The sequence below is a fragment of the Gopherus evgoodei genome, chromosome 5 (genome assembly GCF_007399415.2).
Source record: "Gopherus evgoodei ecotype Sinaloan lineage chromosome 5, rGopEvg1_v1.p, whole genome shotgun sequence".
In the NCBI taxonomy this organism is placed as follows: domain Eukaryota; kingdom Metazoa; phylum Chordata; order Testudines; family Testudinidae; genus Gopherus; species Gopherus evgoodei.
The window spans coordinates 131,151,339-131,173,002 of NC_044326.1; the positions used below are offsets into that span (position 1 = coordinate 131,151,339).

The 21,664-nt window shown below is 41.4% G+C and overlaps 1 protein-coding gene across 2 annotated transcripts in view; it reads left to right on the plus strand.

Moving 5' to 3' along the window:
* Positions 1-1,178: 1,178 nt before the first annotated feature.
* The window catches only part of NUP54 (nucleoporin 54), a 29,741-nt gene continuing 9,255 nt past the window's right edge, over positions 1,179-21,664 (plus strand). The window contains exons 1-7 of one of the 2 annotated variants that reach the window (XM_030565162.1): positions 1,179-1,360; positions 3,470-3,631; positions 7,564-7,647; positions 7,769-7,906; positions 10,469-10,695; positions 14,191-14,378; positions 15,259-15,455. In XM_030565162.1, the coding sequence (XP_030421022.1) occupies positions 1,309-1,360; positions 3,470-3,631; positions 7,564-7,647; positions 7,769-7,906; positions 10,469-10,695; positions 14,191-14,378; positions 15,259-15,455 (1,048 nt within the window). In that variant the 5' untranslated portion in view covers positions 1,179-1,308. The remainder of the gene's footprint in view (positions 1,361-3,469; positions 3,632-7,563; positions 7,648-7,768; positions 7,907-10,468; positions 10,696-14,190; positions 14,379-15,258; positions 15,456-21,664) is intronic. The other variant, XM_030565161.1, reaches the window with a different exon arrangement.

Sequence of the window (21,664 nt, forward strand, 5' to 3'; positions counted from 1 at the left end):
CAACTGCAAGAGAGTTTTTAGGGAGTTACCAAGGACCTGATTTATAGTCCTTGTGTACCCAAATCTCATATTCCATTCAGTAGGAGCTGTGGATCCTCAAGGAAGGAGGATCAGGCCGCAAATGGTGACCTGTTTGGTGTGGAAATTTCAGTAGGAAAGGTACAGTAAGTTTCCAGTATAGATTTGCCCATGGGCCTGATTCCCATCTCTGGTAGAGTCAGTGGAGTTACCCCTGCATAAAGCTGGTGACAGTGAAAGGAGGGCCTAGCCCAATGGCTTATATTACGATGGGTTAAGCTGGGGTGACTCCAGTGACTTCAATAGGGTTGCTCTGATGTACAAGTGGAATTTGGCCCATCATCCTTTACCTGGCCTCATGGGACAGGTGTTAATCTAGGGTTAGGTAAAAATTATTTTAACGACTTGAGACCTCATTGCAGTTTTCTTTTTAATGGCTGAACATGTGATGGCGTGTCTGTGGAAGGCAGTAACCCTGCTGGCTCCCTTGTAGTTTTAAATTTGTAACCCCATCCAACGATTGAGCACAAAGCTGACTGAAAAGCAAGGGCCAGGTGGCCGTCAGTGGCAGAGTGTGGGTCTCTGTATAACATGCAATGGGAGAGCGTGGGGGAACTGTCCTGCAGGCGACGAGTTGTTCACCCGTCTCCTACACCCTGTGGAGAAGCGGGGTGAAGTCCACCCCATGCACTCGTTGACATCAGTGGAAGCTAGGTGCGTACACACCTTTGGGGATCTGGGCTCACCTTGCTGGCTAGCCACACCAGGCCCCCCTGCCCATGCTTGCAGCACAGCCAGCAATGGAACCCAGGAGTCCTAGCCCCAGCCCACTGCTCTAACCTCTGCCAGTTGCCACAAGAGCGCACCTCCCCCTCCTAGGCCACATGGTATTGCCCTGAGTCCATAATTTCCACCCTCCCCCCTCCATTAGCCTGATTGGTATGTTCCAGCTAATGTTCTCTCACCACCCTCCCCCTCAATCCCAGCTCCGCTTCTGAGAGGCGCGCGACACCAACACGTCACCGCTAAGGCGTAGCCGAGCGCGAGGCCCGCCGTGCCACGTGATCCACCCAGCTGTTTTGGAGGTAGGGTCTGGGCACTCCTGCGGGTGACAAAAACGAGCATTTTATTACGTCATCATTCAGCGCCACCCTGTGAGTTCAGGCGGTGGTTGCTGGGGCTATTAATGTTTCCGGGAGCAGAGCTGTCACCCGGAACTGTTCCCCTTGGGGTGACCGTTTCCAGCCGGACCTGGCGGCGGCGGCTGCACTCCGCCAACCGCGCCGCCTCATGGCCTTCAACTTCGGGGCAGCCGCCGGCGCCGCCGCCGCTAACCCGACAGGTCAGGGCGGGGCGGCCGCGGAGACCGGCCGCGAGGGGGTGGCGGGGCAGGGGGTGTGCCCGCTCCGTGGCGCTCGCCCTAGCAACCGGAGCGGCGCCTCCCAGCGCCGGGAGTGGGCGGGGCGGGTGGCGGTGTCTCGTCGGGATGGGAGCTGGGACGGGTCCGGCCCCTCCCTGGGACACCGCAGCCGTTCCTGGGGAGCCGCCGGTGGGGCGCCTGCCCGAGCCTTGGCTCTTCCCCTCCGTCCCGATGCATTAACACCGAGCCGGGCGCCTTGGGCTGCGTACCCGCGGCGGTGGGTTCGCGCCCGTCCTGTGAGCTGTGGGCGCTGCTGCGGCCCCGCGGGCACTCCCCGTGCTCATTGCCCCCAGCGCTCCAGGCGCTGCGCTGTTTCTGCACAGGACATGTCCTCGTACATCTTTAGACAGTTGAAATGACTTGTGAGGCCCAAGTAAATTTTCGTAGCCTTCCCTCCAGGGTTCTTGCAAGCTGCTTCTGCAGATAGTGTCACGTTACGGTATGTTCTTTTCTCAGTAGAGCCCGGTGGAGGTTCATGACCTCTGCAGTAAAGGGGGTCACGAATGACTGAGCAGTGTGTGTTTACACACACACACACACACACACACACACACACCAGGGCTTGTCTTGAATAGAAAATTTGAATGTGATTATGAAAAGTTTAATTATCATTAGCTGAGATGAGGATGTACATGATGTGTACTAGTTGGCACTGATTAGTCAGTCATGATAATTATCAGGTAACTCAAGTATTCACAAAAGTCTTCATGTTCAAGCACAATAGTTTTATTTATTTAAAGAGACATCCCTAGATAGCTTATCATTTGTGTGACATTTTCTAGGGTGTGGGGAAAAGGATAGGCTACATCCAACTTGAAATCAGAGGAGGGGAATGTTCCTTTTAAGCTTTGTAAGTGTGTTTGTGGCTTGTCTAGATATATATCTATTTGTGAACTAGGCCCCAAAGCTTTAAGAGATTGTGCTAAAAGGCAAATCATTTCCAGCCCCTTCAGAGCGCTTAGACTTGTAATACTTTGTCTGCCCTGGTATTTGTCCTCACTGCAGAGGTAACTCAGGCTCTTACTTGAGAGGTGCCCCAGTCTGGCTCCCATGCACAAAAATCTCTTGCCTGACTGGTGGTGGTGTTTACACCCAGGCTGGCTAGCTGGCCTAGGGTACAGGCTAAAATCTGAGTGCTCCTTACACTCAGGCTGGTAACCCATCCATACTGCAGTGTAGATACAGGCTAAAACTCTCAGGTGCTGATAATTCTCTAATGCCTTCCCAAAAATCCTTCTGTGTGCACAGAAACACAAACGGTTTCTCCCACAGTTCATTGAGAGAGAATCCTAGAATGATTCATCTTATTGCAGTATTAAGAACATTGGGATATAACCACAAAAGTCCTAGTGCGTATAGTACCAGTGTGGACATGGTATGGTGCACCACTTGAATATGGCTTTGCATTGTGCCACTCACACCCAAGTGCTGATCACCCAAATTAACTCTGCAGTGAAGACATACCCCTGGAAAGTTGTACTGCTTTAGCTATACTGGTTGTACTAGCATAGTTAAAATGCTACAACTCCCCTAGTGGACTCTGTTACATTCGTGTACATGTGTTTTTACATGTAAAGCTTTTCCTATATGGGAGAGGGAATAACTAGACCAGCATGTCACTTGTATACTGATATAACTGCATCCATGCTAGGAGTTGTACTGGTATAACTATAGAAGAAAAAATCATGCCTCTGACTGACATAGTTACGTGACTGGAACTTTCATGTGTAGATTAGGCATAAGTGTGGGAGGGGAGAGAAGTCTTACAAAGCTAAAGCATAAATAGAAAAAGTGTATCCGCTAACAGCATAGGTTAAATAGCAGAAAGCTTTGGATTACTCTGTTTGTGTTAAATGAATGAATCTCATTTGAAATGAAATAACTTCTCTCTTCTATGCTTTTAATTTAACTATTTCTATTTTTCTTGTCCCTGGCTATGGAAAACTTTTTTTTTTTTTTTTTTTTTTTTTTTTTTTAAATTTTTCCTTCAAACTAATGCTGCCTGCTCTCTTTCTGCTTCCCACCTGTTAGGATTTGGTGGGCTTGAGACTGCAAACTCCACTGCCAGTGGGTTTAATTTTGGGGGTTTCGGATTAACTGCCAATCCTGCAGTGAATTTTAATATTGGAAATTTCGGTGTGTCCACTACCTCAGCTCCACCATTCAATTTTGGTAACAGTCTGGCAAGTGCAGGTAGATAACACACACACTTGTTTGTAGTGAATGTTGATAGCAGGGGTCCAAGAATTCTTTTCAGATCTCTTGTATCTAAGTATAAATACCTTTTGTATAGCCCAAATTAGAGAACAAAGCTTTTAATAACTTGTAGCAAAATCTCTAAATATGACTTTAAAAACATGAAAAAGCTGTTGAAAGAAAATTACTTGGTCTGTCAAATGCACATTTTCTCTAAAAACAAAATAAACCATGGTGTCCTGCCAGTCTAAATCTAAGTCTTGATTATTTAGCAAATGGTCAGATTTACTGGCAAACTGTAATCTCAATTCTTTGTTCAGATATTGGTAATACTGAATAATTACAGAGTAAATCTGTAAAGCCACATTTCCTTACTTTAGATTCTTGGACTACTGTAGTCATGTTTTTCATCTTTCCTAAGTCTCTTCATTGGACTTCAGTTAGTTATCATGAACCCACCACACTTAACTAGTTTCTGTGGAGAAACAAATTGTATACGATCAGCACAAAATCAGTAGCCCTTGCTTTTTGTCTCTGTTCAAGTACTGTTGTTGATCTGCTGAAATGATGCACAGATGCAAGGTTGTCTTTAAAAGATGCTCCAGCTTTTTTGTTCTTCCTAATGTGGACACTGGTTATTTTTGAAGGGAATTGGCAATCCAGCGTAAATTAGTCAATTGAGTAATCACATTGATTTATTTTAAATTTAGTCTTTTTTTATGTGAAAATATTTGTGCCTTATATGGGGTATACATGTTTCCATTTATGTAGGTTTAGCCTCGCAATCTTGTTCTTGCAGCTGCTCGTATAGGAATTATACGCATTCCACAGTCTGACCATTTTTTTTGTATTTTAGCACCCATGTCGCTTTCATGCACCTGATGAATAATGTAAATCTTGTTTAATTGATTTTACTCTGGTACAAATTCTAATTAATTGCCTTTTTCCTAATGGATATGAGCTAAATTAAAACCAAACCTGAGATGCATGTTTTCATTGTATTAACAGTTTAATACTACAATTATCACTGGAAACCTTTTTCATCCAGTTGCATAAAGCTGGTGCTCTGAAGGAGTGAAAATCAAGTTGGGTTGAAAATTAAGTCTGGTTTAAGATTCATTCTGTGTCACAGGGATGGTAAATCTAATAGATTTACAAATCATTATTTGTTTTGATTCAGATGTAAACTGTATTTTGATAAACTGGCATGTCCATTGCCAATGACTATATCCATTTGTTGAATCACGTACACTATACTGTTTGATATTTCTATATACAGCTCTTGCTGATTGAATATAATTTTGCAATTTTAACTAAGATTTTATAACTTTGCCACTCATAACTGCTTTCCTGTCATACATAACATGCCATTTCAAGCTGTTCCATTACGTTAAGTTTAAAAAAAAAAAATTATTACATGTAACTTACAAATGGCTTTACAACAGCTGGTCTACATAGTGGACTCTTTTTAGCTGAGGTCTTTGAGGTGCTGTCATTCCTGCTCCATATGTGTATAAGAGGCCCCTGGGGGAGACTAATCAGTTTGGGCTATGATTCCATTGTTTTCATCTGACCTATATGATATTGTGTCTTTGCTTTTCTGCTGCCTAGCCAAGTTCAGGAGTAGGATCAGAGTGGACTGATAATCCGTTTTGCTGAGTTAAAAAAGGATCTAAAAGGTATAATGGGATGGCTTCTTTTGGCTCTGTTCAGGGAGAATTTCTATCTTTTGTCCACGAGTACATTTTAGAATTGCTTTTTAACCTCTTAATGCCCCAGGAGACCCAAGGCTTGTCAGTGGAATAAAGTGTATATTTAATCTTTTGTTCACTAATAAGGTGATGGTTACTTTCACACATGTCTGGATCAGGAATGTGTGCCTGAGCAATTTTAGATTAGATTATTGCAATGCATACCACACAGAGTTACCCCTGAAAGCCTATTGATGTTTGCAGCTGGTGCAAAACAACGCTGCTTGCCTGCTCGGAACAGTAGCTATAAGGAGCTGCTTAGCCTCTTTTTGGATAAATACACTGGATATGCTGCTCTGCCATCTGGTCCTCTTCTCCCTGTGCTTCTCTAGGCATACTACCTTGGTACCAGGACATGATTCTGCCGTTGGTGACTCCCGAGTCCCTGGGGGACGGTTCCTGTTTTTTCTACTGTGTAGCAGAGGCCTCTAGTAAAGGCATCTAGTCTGGGTTCTTCATGTTTCCAGCTGCTTTTACAGACTCTCTTCATGAAGAGCCTGAACACCTGTAGAAGCAACAGGAAATAGAGGGGATCCAGCACCATATGACTAGCCAGCTATTCATAAACCCCAGTTTGGGAACTGCTGACTTAAATTTTTAGCTAATAAAAATAAAACCTCAAGCATGTTTGCTGGACTTCATACAGCCAGTGAATCTTGGAGGATGCAGGTGTTGCTGGCTCTTACAGATGCAGAGCAAGGACCATCCCAAACAGAGTGTGTTACAGTAGTGTACAGGGGGGATCACAAAGGCATGGATTACCACTCTGAAATCCACACCCAGAAGGAAAGTTTGCAGTTTCCAAATATTTCAGAGATGGAAGAGGACCACTCTTTGTTGTTGACAAAAGATTGTGGGCTTATGTTTAGCTGGTTAAGAGTAATGATTCAAGGTGCCTCGGATTAATGTCGTGGTAAAGGCACCCACTGCATATATGAAATCCTGACAGCCCTTCATCTTTTGGCAGTAACTCAATCTTACCCAGTCAAGTCTTTTAAAGTACTGCCTTGTATTTGTTCTGCTGTTTTGGCCAGGCAGTGAGATGGCACAGTTGGCGTTAGAGACTTGAAGAGATTGTATTATAAAATTAGGGGTGCTCTCAATTTACTGAGGACACTTCAGCCCATGCTTCTGAACTGAGATATAAATATCTTACATACACCTCTACCTCGATACAACGCTGTCCTTGGGAGCCAAAAAAATCTTGTCGTGTTATAGGTGAAACCATGTTATATTGAACTTGCTTTGATCCACCGGAGTGCGCACCCTCCCCCCCTCCGAGCAATGCTTTACTGCATTATATCTGAATTTGTGTTATATCGGGTGGCGTTATATCGAGGTAGCGGTGTATTTACATGTTAAAGGTTCTTCTGTATGGCCCCTTGACTGTTCCTCTCAAGAACCGAGCACTTCCCTTTGCATTGTAAAGTATTCTGACAAATCCATCCTCCTAACAACCTGTGTGCCACGCTGTGGACCTGATCCTGAAAACTGATCCACACAGGGAGACCCCTTTATCCATGGAAGTCAGTGGAATTCCACAGGCGTCTACCCCCTAAATCTTTTTGTAGGATGGGACACAGAATGTCATCCTTCTGCTGGCATGAGGGACACTGGCTTTGCCACATGTTCCAGGATTTTACTCCATCTTTACTGTCTGTGTTCTTGCTCATATGCAACCATTGTATGTAAGATGCTTAGTTCTACCCAAGTGTCTATAGTTCTTATTTATATTTTTAATTAAATGATTGTATATTAAAAATGTACCACCCCGTCCCACAAAAATCCAGTTATTCTACTCTAGAGAATTAATGTGACAAAAGTTAGTACTAGCTATAATCTTAGGTAGATGGGGAGAGCACATCTGGCACTGAGCAACTTCAGTTAACTAAAGCCTAAGTGGGTGGAGGGGGGGCTTGTTTGTTTTTTCAATATCCATGGCTCACTTGTCACAAGATAAATATGTATTGCCTCTTGTCTCCACTTTCTCTCCTGTTTACTTTATTGTTAAAGTAAATAACTGATCAGAAAAACTTGGTTGTGCCATAACACATTCATCTGTCAGCATCTCCCTTCATAAAACTCACTGTGTTGGAGTGTGCAGTTTATCATGATCTACAAGAGATTGAACCATGTGGCAAAGCCACCTTGTTTTTTTTGTACAATTTATTTTACTAGGTGCATTTGGAGGATTTGGGACAACTACCACCGCTCCTGGATCAGCATTTAGCTTTTCTGCTCCTACCAACACAGGCACCACTGGTGAGCTACCATCATCCTGATTTAGAATTAAACTTAAAACTTCTACAAGACTGATGCTATCTGTTTTTGCTTTTCATATGTAAATCTTCTGTTAATCTTTGATTTTCTCCCCTCCTCTAAGGACTGTTTGGTGCTACCCAAAACAAAGGTTTTGGATTTGGTACTGGTTTTGGTGGACCAGGAACTGGTACTGGCCTAGGTACTGGTTTAGGAACTGGGTTAGGCTTTGGAGGATTCAGTACCCAACAGCAGCAGCCCAGTAAGTACAAAGACTTCTGTTTCTTTTAAAAGCTAATATTAGTAAGCAAAATGTCTCTTGTTCATCACTCCTGAGTAATCAAAATATTAGTATGAGTTTACTTGAGTAATGGACAAATAATAGAAAATTCTAGCAACTTAATATATTAAGCTGCTTTTTTGTGTCCCCAGAACCATCAGTGAAGAGTTTACAGATCTCTGCACGCTTCATAGTTTAAGATAGGGGTTCTCAGACTGGGGATTGGGACCCCTTGAGGGGTCATGAGGTTATTACATGGGGGGTCGTGAGCTGTCAGCCTCCACCCCAAACCCCACTTTGCCTCCAACATTTATAATGGTGTTTAATTTATAAGGGGGGGGGTGGGTCACACTCAGAGGCTTGCTATGTGAAAGGGGTCACCAGTACAAAAGTTTGAGAAGCCTTTTATACAGAGCACCAGAGCCTGAAGAGGGGGATGAGGCAACTAAACCTCACTCAGCACTAAATTCACCTCCAAGCCCCAAATCTCACTAGTGGGGAGATTGCTCTGTTGTGGAAGAAAAAGACCAAGTAGCCTGGACATTTTAATGTGAATGCTTAAAAATTCACCATTTGGCAGGCTCCACATTTCAAGTGCCTCTTGCTCAAATTGCTACAGGTTGCTGCATGAGAGCAAAAAACTTTGGCACGTTCCCAGTAATTTCAAAATGTACTAGTAAAGTGTCCATCCCCTTGGACCAAAGAAAGAGATGGATCCCGTTCCTTTTGAGTTATCTGCTACTTATCTTGCTGATGCTGTTCACTGTCTGTCTACTACAAGGGATTTCATGGAATAGATGGAGGAGCAAGGGTTCTACAGAGCATCCTGGAGAGTGTTTTTCCTTTTGCAGTTAGAGGCATAAAATAGTAACGGTTGAACAGTTAACTGGTAAGCATTAGTCTTCCCAGTTAACCCAGCCTAACCATTAACCCCCAGCCCTGTGGGAGAGCCCCTCTCTCTTTATTTGGTTAACTGGCTAAATGATATAATTTTAATTGGTTAACTTTTAAACAATATTTACATTTCCTATTTGCCACATAATACCCAGGTACCTTCACAACATGCCTCAGGAGGGCCTTTGCTGTTCTGTTGGCAGTGTAGCCATCCTTATTGTTTTCTGTAGAGCAAGCGAAATCCTGCAGTAAGGTAGTTCTTTTCCAAGTTTAATATTGCCCTTCCTTTCCAAGAGGCATATCTTTGGGAATAGCCTAGATCAGGGCATGTGTGAGAGTGAGAATGTCTTATCCAAGGGTCTCTGTAGACCAAACAGAAATTTCAGCTCCTTTTTCTTTATCTACAGAACATGTAGGTTAAATTACAGTGGAACTTGGCCTTTCATGCCTCATTTGAAAGAGACCAAGAGAACCAGGCCAAACTCTTTGAGATATTGCTATGCCATTCCCTAAAGGATTGGCCCATAGCAAGAGACTTGCAGTTCCTGGCTGCGTGGAGCTGAACATAGCTCGCTTTTTGTAGTGACTTTATAAACTGAATTCTTTTCCTCCCCTGCCTCCTGAAGCAGTCACATCCCATCCTCCTTCCGTTCCTGTAAAGGAGGAATCCGTTTCGAGTACCATCAACTGTCAATTTCAAATTCAGGCAGTGGTCCCTTTTGATCGCAGCTTAAAAGGTTTACAAAAGTCTGTTCCGTTTATTTTTTGGTCTCCAAGAAGTCCAGAATGATCCAGCAGATTCTGGATAGTGGAGCATAAATGTATCAAAAAGGAATCCAGCACATTAGTGATCATTGCTGTCAGTCCAGGAGACTTCTGAGCATCTTGGTTATAGTATACATATCTCCATAGCCCCATTATAGCAGCCCTCAGAAATACCTGTGCTTCACCTTGGGATCTCCATTTATCGTACTGGTCCCTTCTTTTGGTTTAGCATTGGCACCAAGAATCTTTACAAAGTTGATGGTGGCAGTGACAGCATCATGAGAAAGGAAGGAATTGTTGACACATTTGGTTAAAAGAAAAATCAATACACCTCTACCCCGATATAGTGCTGTCCTTGGGAGCCAAAAAATCTTATTGTGTTATAGGTGAAACCGCGTTATATCAAACTTGCTTTGATCTGCCAGAGTGTGCAGTACCCCCCTCCCCCGAGCGCTGCTTTACCGCATTATATCCAAATTCATGTTGTATCAGATCGCGTTACATCGGGGTAGAGGTGCATAAGAATAGATCTGGGATCTGCTGACTGCTTTACAATATTGCTGTCACAATAACAGATGTACCTTTCAGATTTTAAAGCATCCAAGAATATTTATCCAATAACATCCCTCAAATGGATAAATTTAGACACCTCTTTTAAAAAGTGTGTCTGTGTAATTGAATGTCGGACAATTCTATCAGCACTTTCAAGAAGGTGGGGGGGTCTGTATAATGTCATTCAAAAAATCAAATTTTGTGCTGCTTTATTTACCCACAGACTTCTTGGCATTCCCCTGACAAATGCATATGAATTTCTAGTGTGGTGTGCCTTAATCCGTTAATCTTTCTTTCTTCCTCAAGAACTGTGTTTTCTGTATCTGATTTTAGCATTAGGTGGCTTGTTCAGTCAGCCCACGCAGGCACCTTCCCAGTCCAACCAGCTGATAAACACAGCCAGTGCTCTTTCTGCTCCCACACTCTTGGGAGATGAGCGAGATGCTATTTTGGCAAAGTGGAACCAGTTGCAAGCCTTCTGGGGGGCAGGCAAAGGATATTTTAACAGCAACATTGCTCCAGTGGAGTTCACGCAGGAAAACCCATTTTGCAGATTTAAGGTATGATATTTCTGGTATTTATCTGAATACTTATTCTGAGACCATTTGCAGTCTTCTGTTTTAATCCTAAATGCATCATGGAAGCTGCTTAGAATTAGCAATAGCTAAATTATGTAACATCATATGTCCTTCAGGGTAATGGGTCCCATTCTGATATGCATGAGATAAAGCTCTGAGTGGTGTGCTTGCTGAAAATCTAGGCCCTGCTGAAAGGGGTGAGAGAGCTCAGTGGTTTTAGCATTGTCTTGCTAAACCCAAGGTTGTGAGTTCAATCCTCGAGGGGGCCACTTAGGGATCTGGGGCAAAATCAGTACTTGGTCCTGCTAGTGGAGGCAGGGGGCTGGACTCAATGACATTTCAGGGTCCCTTCCAGTTCTGTGAGAGAGGTATATCTCCATATATTACAAATGACATGCATGCTCATGTGAGCAATAAGACAGTTTAAAATATTCCAGGATAGTGTTAGGAGAATTAAGGTCACGAACCATCCAAGATGAGCACTAATCCATTAGAAATGCATTTCTTCTGGTGCTAATCACTTCAGATTGTCTTCAAATTAATTTTTAAGCTTTACAGTGGTTCTCAAACTTTTGCTGTTTGAAAGGGGTCACCAGTACAAGCTTCTGAGTGTGACACACGCACACACCGGTAAATTAAAAACACTTTTTATATATTTAACACCATTATAAATGCTGGAGGCAAAGCAGGGTTTAGGGTGGGGGCTGACAGCTCACAAGCGTGCCCCCCCCATATAATAATCTTGTGACCACCTGAGGGGTCCCAGCCCCCAGTTTGAGAACCCTGCTTTAGAAGACCAGAATAATCTTTTTTTTTTATTTTTATTTTTTTTTTTATCCAGAACAACAAACTTAATGTTGATCTCGGTGTCAACCTCAGCAACAGGAGACTGTTTGTTTGTTTTCTAAATTTGGCCTGCGCACCATTTTGGTAGCCCATATTCTCTTCTGCATCAGCTAGATTCTGGCCAGCTTATTCTGTTTTTAACTCATCTGCTTTTATCCTCAGGAGTCTTTAAGCTGTCCTTATGCCTTGTCCCAGTTTCCAGTTCTGCTGTGTCAGCAAAGAGTAGAGGGTTCCTCATCCTCCACAGATCTGATGATGCTTACTCTAGCTCAGCCAGAGACCAATTAATAGACATACCAAAGACAGTAATAAGCCTGGTTTTGTGTATGCATTTGAGATACTTCCCTAAGAGATGCAATTTTTACTCTGAATGTTAGTGTAGTTTGTTGCATAATTAACACTTGGTTTAGACATACAAGTCGGAGAATATTACCAACTCTCTAAAACCGAACCTATGTATAGTAAATGCGTAAAGGGGTGTAAAACAAGATGGCAGGTATTTGGCTGTCGTCTTAATGCATTTTATGATGCAGCCTAGTAATATGAGCTTCTTGTGGGCAACTTGATACTTCTGAACAATCACTTTAATATAGGTATCAATTCTAAAAGTTTTACACCCACTTATAAGAGGACTGCTTTTAGCAGAGAACTACTAGTGCTTTCTGCAAATTGCACAATACACTTCATCTTTCTCGTAAATTTAGCTTTTCATTAATTCTGGAAAGTGCATTTCTGTGCTATGTGTTTAATCTTATTTGTCCTAGGGCCTTGAGTATTGCCCTGGGTTGATTCAGGCTGATGGACTTTTTGTATCCAAGTGAAATGGCTTTGAGGGAACTCTTGCTGAATCTTGTTTGACTTCCTCTTCTAAGAATGTAGCGCGTACACTGGCACAAACGTATCCTAGGTTAAAGATCCATTTGTAGCCCCTCCATAAAATTCACTGTCTTTGCTATATTGTATCAGGAATCAAGAGATTTCAGTGACTTGCCCCAGTGTGCTAAGAAGCAGTGTATGTGAACCTTAAAACAGTACAACACCTCAGTGCATGAAAACAGTTGCCTTAAACCAAGTTGGATGATGATCACTAATTCATGACTTTTCAAACTGTCCTGCAGTCTTTGAAAATTACTATTGTTATAGTATGAACAACAGAGTTTCTTTGTGTTGGGATATTGAGTTGCAATAAGATTAAGTATTACACGCTTTGGTTGGTGCATCTTTATCACAGAAAGGGATAGAGAGGTTTTTAAAAGAAAATAGAGAAGATAAGATTAGGGTTTTGTGTGTTTTGTTTTTAAATACAAGCATTCAAAACTTCATCATTACACACTGAGATGGAAAAGGAACTGTTGTGGGTGTACTGAAGGTCTCAAATGTTATAGCTTGACCTTTAAGATTGTTTTATTTCATTTAAGCCTTACACCTACAGAAGCACTCAGTATGTACACCTTGCGTTGTATTCCCCAGTATCTTCCTACTCCAGCCAATACCGCATAGAGTGGAGGTGCCAGAACTCTCCAGAGGTTGGAAGTGATGCACTTGTGAAAAAGGCGGCTATCCTTCTGTGGTACATTAATAGGCGTGTCATATGTAAGAGATGGGAGGTAACTGTCCCACTCTAATCAGCGTTGGTGAGGCCTCAGCTGGAGTACTGTGATGAGTTCTGGTGGTCATTCTTTAAGAAAGTTGTAGACAAACTGGAGAAAGTCCAGAAGAGAGCATCACAAATGAGAAAAAGACTTAGAAGACTTGACCTATGTGAAAAGGTTAAAACTTGGGCATGTTTAGTCTTGAGAAAAGAAGACCGAGAGCTACCTGATGTATTTGAAAAACTATTAAGAGCTGTCGGGGATGACGATCAATAGTTCTCTGTCACTGAAGGTAGGTCAAGGAAAAAATAAGTTGAATCTTCAGCAAGGCAGATGTAGGTTGGATATTAAGAAAAGCTTTCTAACTATTTGGGTAGTCAAGCACTGGAATAGGCTTCCAAGGAAGACTGTGGAATCCCCATCGTTGGAGCTTTTTAAGAACAAGTTGAACAAATAGCTGTCCGGGATGATCTAGGTATACTTGGTCCTGCCTCAGCACCAGGGGATGGACTAGATGCCCTCTTTAGGTTCCGTTTGGTTCTAAATTTCTATGATTTTATCTTCTTTTTTCCTTATTTCTATATTATGAGGGGTTTTTAATACCAGGAATAACAAGTCAAAATTCCCTTTCCTATGTTTATATTTGCATTTTAGAAAATGTATAAAATTCTGTTATGTTTAATTCCGTTCTCCGTTCCAAAACAGTAACAATTTCCGTTCAACCTAGAATCTTCCCAACAGGCCGAAATGTCTCAAAGGCAGAGAATTTCTGAAAATTTTCCTTTTTGAAAACTTCAACCATTTCAAAAGTGACTTTACTGATTGCTTAATAAATTTAGTTTTAGAAAGTAGGAGTGCATTTAATGCCTGTAAAATTATTCATATGCTATGATTATATTTAGAAATAGCTGGAAACATGCCTTAGAGAGGTCTGTCATTTTACAAGTTCTGCAAGTGTTGTCCTCTCCTATACCCACGTCTTGATGTATCTCACTTTCAGGTGAACCTTTAACAACATCCAATTTGGCTTTTTCCACAGGCTGTGGGCTTCAGTTGCATGCCCAACAACAAAGATGAAGATGGCCTGGTGGTCTTAGTCTTCAATAGAAAAGAAGTAGACATTCGAAACCAGCAGCAGCAGCTAGTAGAATCCCTGCACAAAATTTTGGGAGGCAACCAGACCCTTTCGGTCAATGTAGAAGGAGTTAAAACACTGCCAGATGACCAGTACGTTAATATCTTCTTGTGCAATTTCCCCCCTTCTCTATCTGGTTTTCTCTGCGTGTTTAATGTGTTTGCTGTCTTAAAGTCAATCTGCTTCAGTACAAAGCTTCTGCTGAAACTCATTCTAAGCGTCTTATAGGGATACTCAAATATATATTTAAAGTTTTAATGTTTGTATTCTCAATATAGTACCCATCTGTGTTCTTCAACAGTATCCATTTCTTTGGCCTGTTCTATCTCTCCTTTTTCTTTATCTTTCTTTCCCTTTTTAGTTTCTTTCCACTGTTTCTGACGGATCATTAAATCCAATTTTCTTGGTTTATTTAGAATTTGCATCACTAATGAGGCCAGTAAAGTTCTGGTAATAGATTTATCTTGATTCCTCTGCTCAGCAGCCGTGCAGGAAAAATCAGGGATGTGTGTAATGGTTACTGCAACTGTATTAAATGCACTCAATATTTTAGAAAGTGGAGGGCATGCCCCACCAGTAAGATACTTAAGGTAGATAGTGGTGTGTTTGGTTTGTTTGTGGGTGGCGGGGGGGGGGGAACCAATGCTGACATGGTATTCTAGTATTGGAGCCCAGAAATATTTGCTTTGGAATTAAGTTTGCTTACTGACAGTGTCACTGGCTGCTTCTGTCTGTGGTGTGCCAGAGGACTGTTCTTTACACGGGACTACCTGTGCTCCCTTTTTTGTTTGCTATATTAGTCAACAGTAAATATTTTCAGCCTTTTTTTTTTTTTTAATTGACTGGAATGTATTGATTGAAAATAATGATGCTGTTCTGTTTGTTGTTTTGCTCCAGGCTTATAATTGTATTTCATGAACTGATCTATGGTACTTGTATCATCATAATTTTCTGTTGCATTTGCTTGTTTAGGACTGAAGTTGTCATTTATGTTGTTGAACGGTCACCAAATGGGACTTCAAGGAGAGTTCCAGCCACAACCCTGTATGCTCATTTTGAACAAGTTAACATAAAAACGTCACTGCAGCAACTTGGAGTTACCCTCTCCATGGCCAGAACGGAACTCTCTCCAGCACAAATCAAACAGCTTCTACAGAACCCTCCTGCTGGTATGTACTGAAGTGCTACCTTAGTTGGCAAACAAGCTGCCACATTCTCCAGGTGTCCAGGAGAGTAAGTGACTGACTGGAATAAATGACATTTTTAATCAAAGGAGTTTTTAAGATGACCTTACATACCGACATGTCTGTTCCAAATATTTCTAACCCTTCCAACAATGTAACTTCATTTTGCTCAGTTGATGATACAAAGTTTTATGCAAATATCTAATACTGGGGTAGACAATACTGTAAGTCTTAAACTAGTTCAGTTCATCTTATTAACTGCTTTACTGAGTCCAGCAAAAGTGATATGGCAGGACAGTAACTTTTGCAGGTAAAATAAACACCGTACGGGACTGTATTCTCACTCCTCCCAACTTTCTCTGAGTGACTCTAATACACATCAGTACATGTGCACAGACAGTAATTATATCCCTTTGGATGGGTACGGTGACCTTTTTGATTCCTCATTTGTTCACTTGCAATATCATAGATATTTGGCTTCTGTTTGCTGGTCTGTGGCCTAAAGAGAAGAGTTTGTAGGATCTTCTCACACTTAAAGATAAGTGTACATTTGGAATAACTCTTTGCCTGCTCTGCAGGTTCAAAATCTTAAATAGTCTGTTTTTGGCTTGGATAAGTTGTGTTAAGGAATAAGTTGCCCATGTTCTGGATATGTGGTGTTTGTTTTGTTTGGGGGGAGTTAAAGGCCAGAATAACATTTAAAATAGACTTCTTTCATTCCATAGCAGGAAATCAGGTGCTTTGGTAGCAAAATTAGGATAACTTTGATTCCCTTATTTGAATCTGAAATCCAATCCAATTTCAAAAAATGAATTCAGAATAGTCTTATGTACTATACCTGTGGTTCTGCTACTGCGTTTTGCCATTTTAAAATTTCTCTCTCCCCTATTGCTATGTGAGACTCTCAGAAAAGGGGAAATTGACTATATGGGGACAAAGTCTGTTCGATGCACTAAGTAACAACTTCTGTCCTGTCTCTTTCAGGCATAGTAACTTTAGGTGTAACTATAGTAGGTATAAAAAAAAAAAAAAACTTACCACAGAAATCTGACAATTGTTTTTACCTTGGCAGTGTCCATTTAAACTACTGATGTGTATTTTGGAATAACACTTTGTGTTTTAGAACTGCTGCTTTATTGATTTGTGCAGCTAGCGAAGTTTCAGCTTAATTGTATCATTGGTACCTTCCTGCTTCTCCTCCTGTCCGTTTGCCTTTTTATCTTGTGCATAGACTCTAAGCTCTTTGGGCATGAACAATCTTTTGTGTAGGAGCCCAGCACAACAGGCTGCTTACAGGAATACAAATAAAACCCTTATGTTAGGTTTTCACCAGTGTAACAAGATCCAGATCTGTTTAGAAATCAGTGCATGCACAACAGTAACATTTCTATAGCACATGAAATGTCAGACCTCCAAAAGCATCCTTTGTACTGACAGTGCATGTGTAACAAATTATGAGCAAAGCAAAATTACTACCTGAAAGTTACATGGTGGATTTGAACTCATTCTGAAAAACTGGACTTTCAAAGTGTAGGTTGAACTTCTCCATCCTTAACTCCCTCTGTTGTGCGTTGGTCCTGCACTTGCAGCACGCACGTGCGTGCACACAAACAAAAAACTGACCGTAAACGCTACATACGAAATTCTCTAAATAATGGGATGTTTTGGATAGGCAGGAATTTCAACAGTTTAGTTTAGTTACAAGTAAATATTTCAGGTAATGAAATTTAATTTGTGGGCAACTAGAGTAAAGAAAAGCATTGTGCAGATGAAGCATAGGACATGTCAGATAAACTTTACTGTAACTTTGACATTGTGGACTAATCTATCTAGATTTTAAAATGAGTTTGGCATGCTTCTGCACAGAAAAATCAGCACTGTTATCCAGAAATGCAATATATGAGAGAAACAGTTGCCTTACACATAGGAAAAAGGGTTTATTTTCTCTGGTATAGGGGAAATGTTAACTTGGTTTGATATTAAGACCTATTTTATTTAACATGTTTGTCCATAACATTGAATATCATCCAATCAACTTTCTCTCAAACTGGCAGACAAAACTAAGGCCTTGTCTACAGTGCCACTTTACAGCACTGCAACTTTCTCGCTCAGGGGTGTGAAAAAACACCCCCCTGAGTGCTGCAAGTTTCAGCACTGTAAAGTGGCAGTGTAGACAGTGCACCAGTGGTGGTAGCCACTCCCCTTGTGGGGGTGGTTTTTTAACAGCGCTGGGAGACCTCTCCACCAGTGCTGGTGCTACGACCACACAGCCACATTAAAGCACTGCCATGGCAGCGCTTTAATGTTGCTTGTGAATACATACCTGAAGTAACATAGTAAATAGAAAAGATGTATTTAATATAGGGATCTGCATAATCTGGGTCACTGGTCATACCAAGGAAAAGACGGCTTAATAAAAAGAATTGAAAAACAGTATACCTGAGGAGGAATAAACAGTAGCATTCACTTAAAGAATGCCATAATTAAGGTTGCTAAACAGTTAAAATGGCTTTTCCACCCTCCCTCCCCCCAACTAAACTTTCTTTAAAAATGCTCCTTCAGCCTGGGGCTGAAATTTACAAACGTGATCAGAGTAAATCTCAAGTCTTTTTTCCTTTGTCTTCTGCATCTTGAAGGCTATTGCCTTTATATTCTTATCTTAGTTTTTGTAACTTCACTTTATGTGAATTAATATACTCAGTGTGTGCATCTTAGCACATTATCCTTGATAGATAATATAGTCCAGTGGTGATAGCACAGAGCTGCGTACCAAGACGTCAGAATTTTAGTCCCAACTTTGCTATGTAGTTTTGAGCAAATCTCATTGTTTCCCTATTGTTGAAAATGATACTTTTCAGAACATCCTTGGGAAGTAGACGACTAGTTTAAACTAGGCGAACAATATAAAATATTTAGGGCTGTCAAGGAATTAATAAGATGAATTGTGATCACACAATTAAAATTAATGCTCACTTTATATTTTATTACAAATATTTGCACTGTAAAAAATAAAATAGTATTTCAATTCATCTAATGTAAGTAGTTTTATGATAAAGAGATTGAATTAAAGCTGAATTTACAAATGTAGAAAATTATGTACAATACCTTTTTCTTTTTGAATGCAATGTAAAACTTTAGAGCCTACTAGTCCACTCAGTCCTCCTTCAGCCAATCACGCAAACAAGTTTGTTTACATTTTATGGGAGATAATGCTGCCCATTTCTTGTTTACAGTGTTGCCTGAAAGTGAGAACAGGCATTCGCATGGCACTGTTGTAGCCAGCGTTGCAGTACATTTACATGCCAGATGCGCTAAAGAATCCTGTGTCCCTTCATGCTTCATCCACCATGCCAGAGGACATGCGTCAATGCTGATGACAGGTTCTGCTCGATAACGATCCAAAGCAAAGCGGACTGACGTGTTCATTTTCATCATCTGAGCCAGATGCCACCAGCAAAAGATTGATTTTCTTTTTTGATGGTTTGGGTTCGGTAGTTTCTGCATTGGAGTGTTGCTCTTTTAAGACTTCTAAAAGTATGCTCCTCCACATCTCGTCTCTCTCAGATTTGACGGCATTTCAGATTCTTAAACCTTGGGTCGAGTGCTGTAAGCATTCTTAAAAATCTCTGCCTTCTTTGCATTTTGTCAAATCTGCTGTGTAAGTGTTCTTAAAACGAACAATATGTGCTGGGTCATCATCCACAACTGCTATGACATGAAATATATGGCAGAATATGGATAAAACAGAACAGGAGACATACAATTCTCTGCCAAGGAGTTCAGTGTCAAATTTAATTAATGCATTATTTTTTTAATGAGCATTATCAGTATGGAAGCGTGTCCTTTGGTATGGTGGACGAAGTATGAAGGGGCATAAGAATATTTAGCATATCTGGCACGTAAATACCTTGCAATATGCTATGCAAATGCCTTTTCTCACTTTTTTAGGTGATGTAAATAAGAAACAGGCAGTAATTTCCCCTAAATGTTAACAAACTTGTTTGTCTGAGTGACTGGCTGAATGAGATGTAGGACTGAGTGGACTTAAGTTTTTTTTACCTTGTTTTGTTTTTGAATGCAGCTATGTAACAATCTACGTTTATAAATTACACTTTCATGATAAAGATTGCTGTATAGTACAGTAACTCCTCACTTAAGGTCCTCCCAGTTAACACTGTTTCGTTGTTATGTTGCTAATGAATTGGGGAACATGCTTGTTTAAAGTTGTGCAATGCTCCCTTATAACATTGTTTTGAGAGCCATCTGCTTTGTCCACTGCTTGTAGGGAGAGCAGCCCATTGGAGCTAGCTGGTGGGGGCTTGGAACTATGGTGGGCTGGCAGCCCTGCCAAGTTCCCTGTGCAGTAGCTGCTGAGCAGGCTGTCAGTTGCCTTGCCGGGCAGTTCAGGTGTTTCCTCCCCGGCAGCGCCATGTGCTGTTCCTGCCCCCTGCCTTGGATGCTCCCGGGGGAGCCTCCTGCTTGCTGTGGGGGCGAGGGGGTGTGCTGATGTCAGGGTGTCCCTCTCCACCTGCTCCTGTACCCCATCTCCACAGAGCAGGGGTGGACAGGACAGGGCTCAGGACAGAGACCTTGCTGGCAGCAGCTGCTTTCTCAGCTTGCTGATCTACTTAGAAAGGCAATATACTTAAAGTGGGATCAACATACTTAAAGGGGCAGAGTGTGTGTGCGTGTGTGTGTCTGTGTGTCTCTCACACACACGCACACCCCACACACACTGGCTCTCTATCTCACGCATGCGCCTCCTGGCACTTTGTGGAGGGAGTGGTGCACTCCAGTGGGATAGTGAGGATTTATCATCTTCAGTTTCCACAGGGAATGTTTGCAGCTATTGCCATGCATCAGTTGTGTCTCCTCCCTCCATTTGTGCTGCCTTGTAGAGTGTGAGGCTACTTAACAATGTGTTAATCCTTGAGGGCTCAGCCAAGTGTGTGTTCATCTTTTAGCAGCAAGGCCTCCCCTGGGAAATAGCCCATCCTTTGACTTCACCACCTCAACCAAGCTTCACAATCATCATTGCTTCTACAGTATTAAATTGTTTAAAATTTACACACACACTGTAAAAATATATATATTTTTTCCTGAAACCTAACCCCACCACCCCCATTTACATTAATTCTTATAGGGAAATTGGATTCACTTAAAGTAGCATTTTTTAGGAACATAACTACATTAAGCAAAGAGTTACTGTACTTGTATGAGGTGAATTGAAATACTCTTACCATTTTTGTGCAAATATTCATAATAAATATTAAGTGAGCATTGTACACTTTGTATTCTGTGTAATAGAAATCAATATTTGAAAATGTAGAAGCATCCAAAAATATTGAATTTCAAGTGACTTAATGTTTAACAGTGCGATTAATTTTTAATCACAATTTTTTTTTTGAGTTAATCACGTGAGTTAACTGTGATTAGTCGACAGTCCTAAAAATATGTAATGGCTAGATCTTTTTGACTTCCCATTTGGCAGCTCAGCAGCAATGATGGAGCCAAATGATGTATTTTCATTGCTTTGTTTTATGCCAGCTTCACAGATTATTTAATCATTAAATTGCTATATAAATATTCATTAATATACGGAAGATAATGGCAAAATAAGTGACACTCTGATTGAACTGATAGAGGTTTCCAAAGAAGTCTTGTGTGTGTTTTTGATGTTGTGATTTGTTTAACACACAACTTAGTTGCTTGTACTATTATTTTTATATTCCTTTTGGACCAGATTTCGGTGATTGCCTGACAACTTTTTCTGATGCTTAATGTTTAATCACCATTTTCACTTTTTCCTTTCATCTTTCTACCAGTGAGACAGCTTGACAACTGTTCTTTGGCCCAGATATTTGCACAAAACCTGGGCCCAGGACGTCTTAATAAACTGAATCTTCAAGCTATTAATTTAGCTTATCACAGCTGATTGCAGTGTGGGTCTTTACACTCATAGACTTTAGGGTCAGAAGGGACCAACATGATCATCTTGTCTGACCTCCTGCACAAAGCAGGCCACAGAACCCTACCCATCCACTTCTATAACAAAACCCTAACCTATTTCCGAGTTATTGAAGTCTTCAGATTGTGGTTTGAAGATCTCAAGCTGCAGAGAATCCACCAGCAAGTGACCCATGCCCCATGCTGCAGGGGAAGGCGAAAAACCTCCAGGGCCTCTGCCAGTCTGC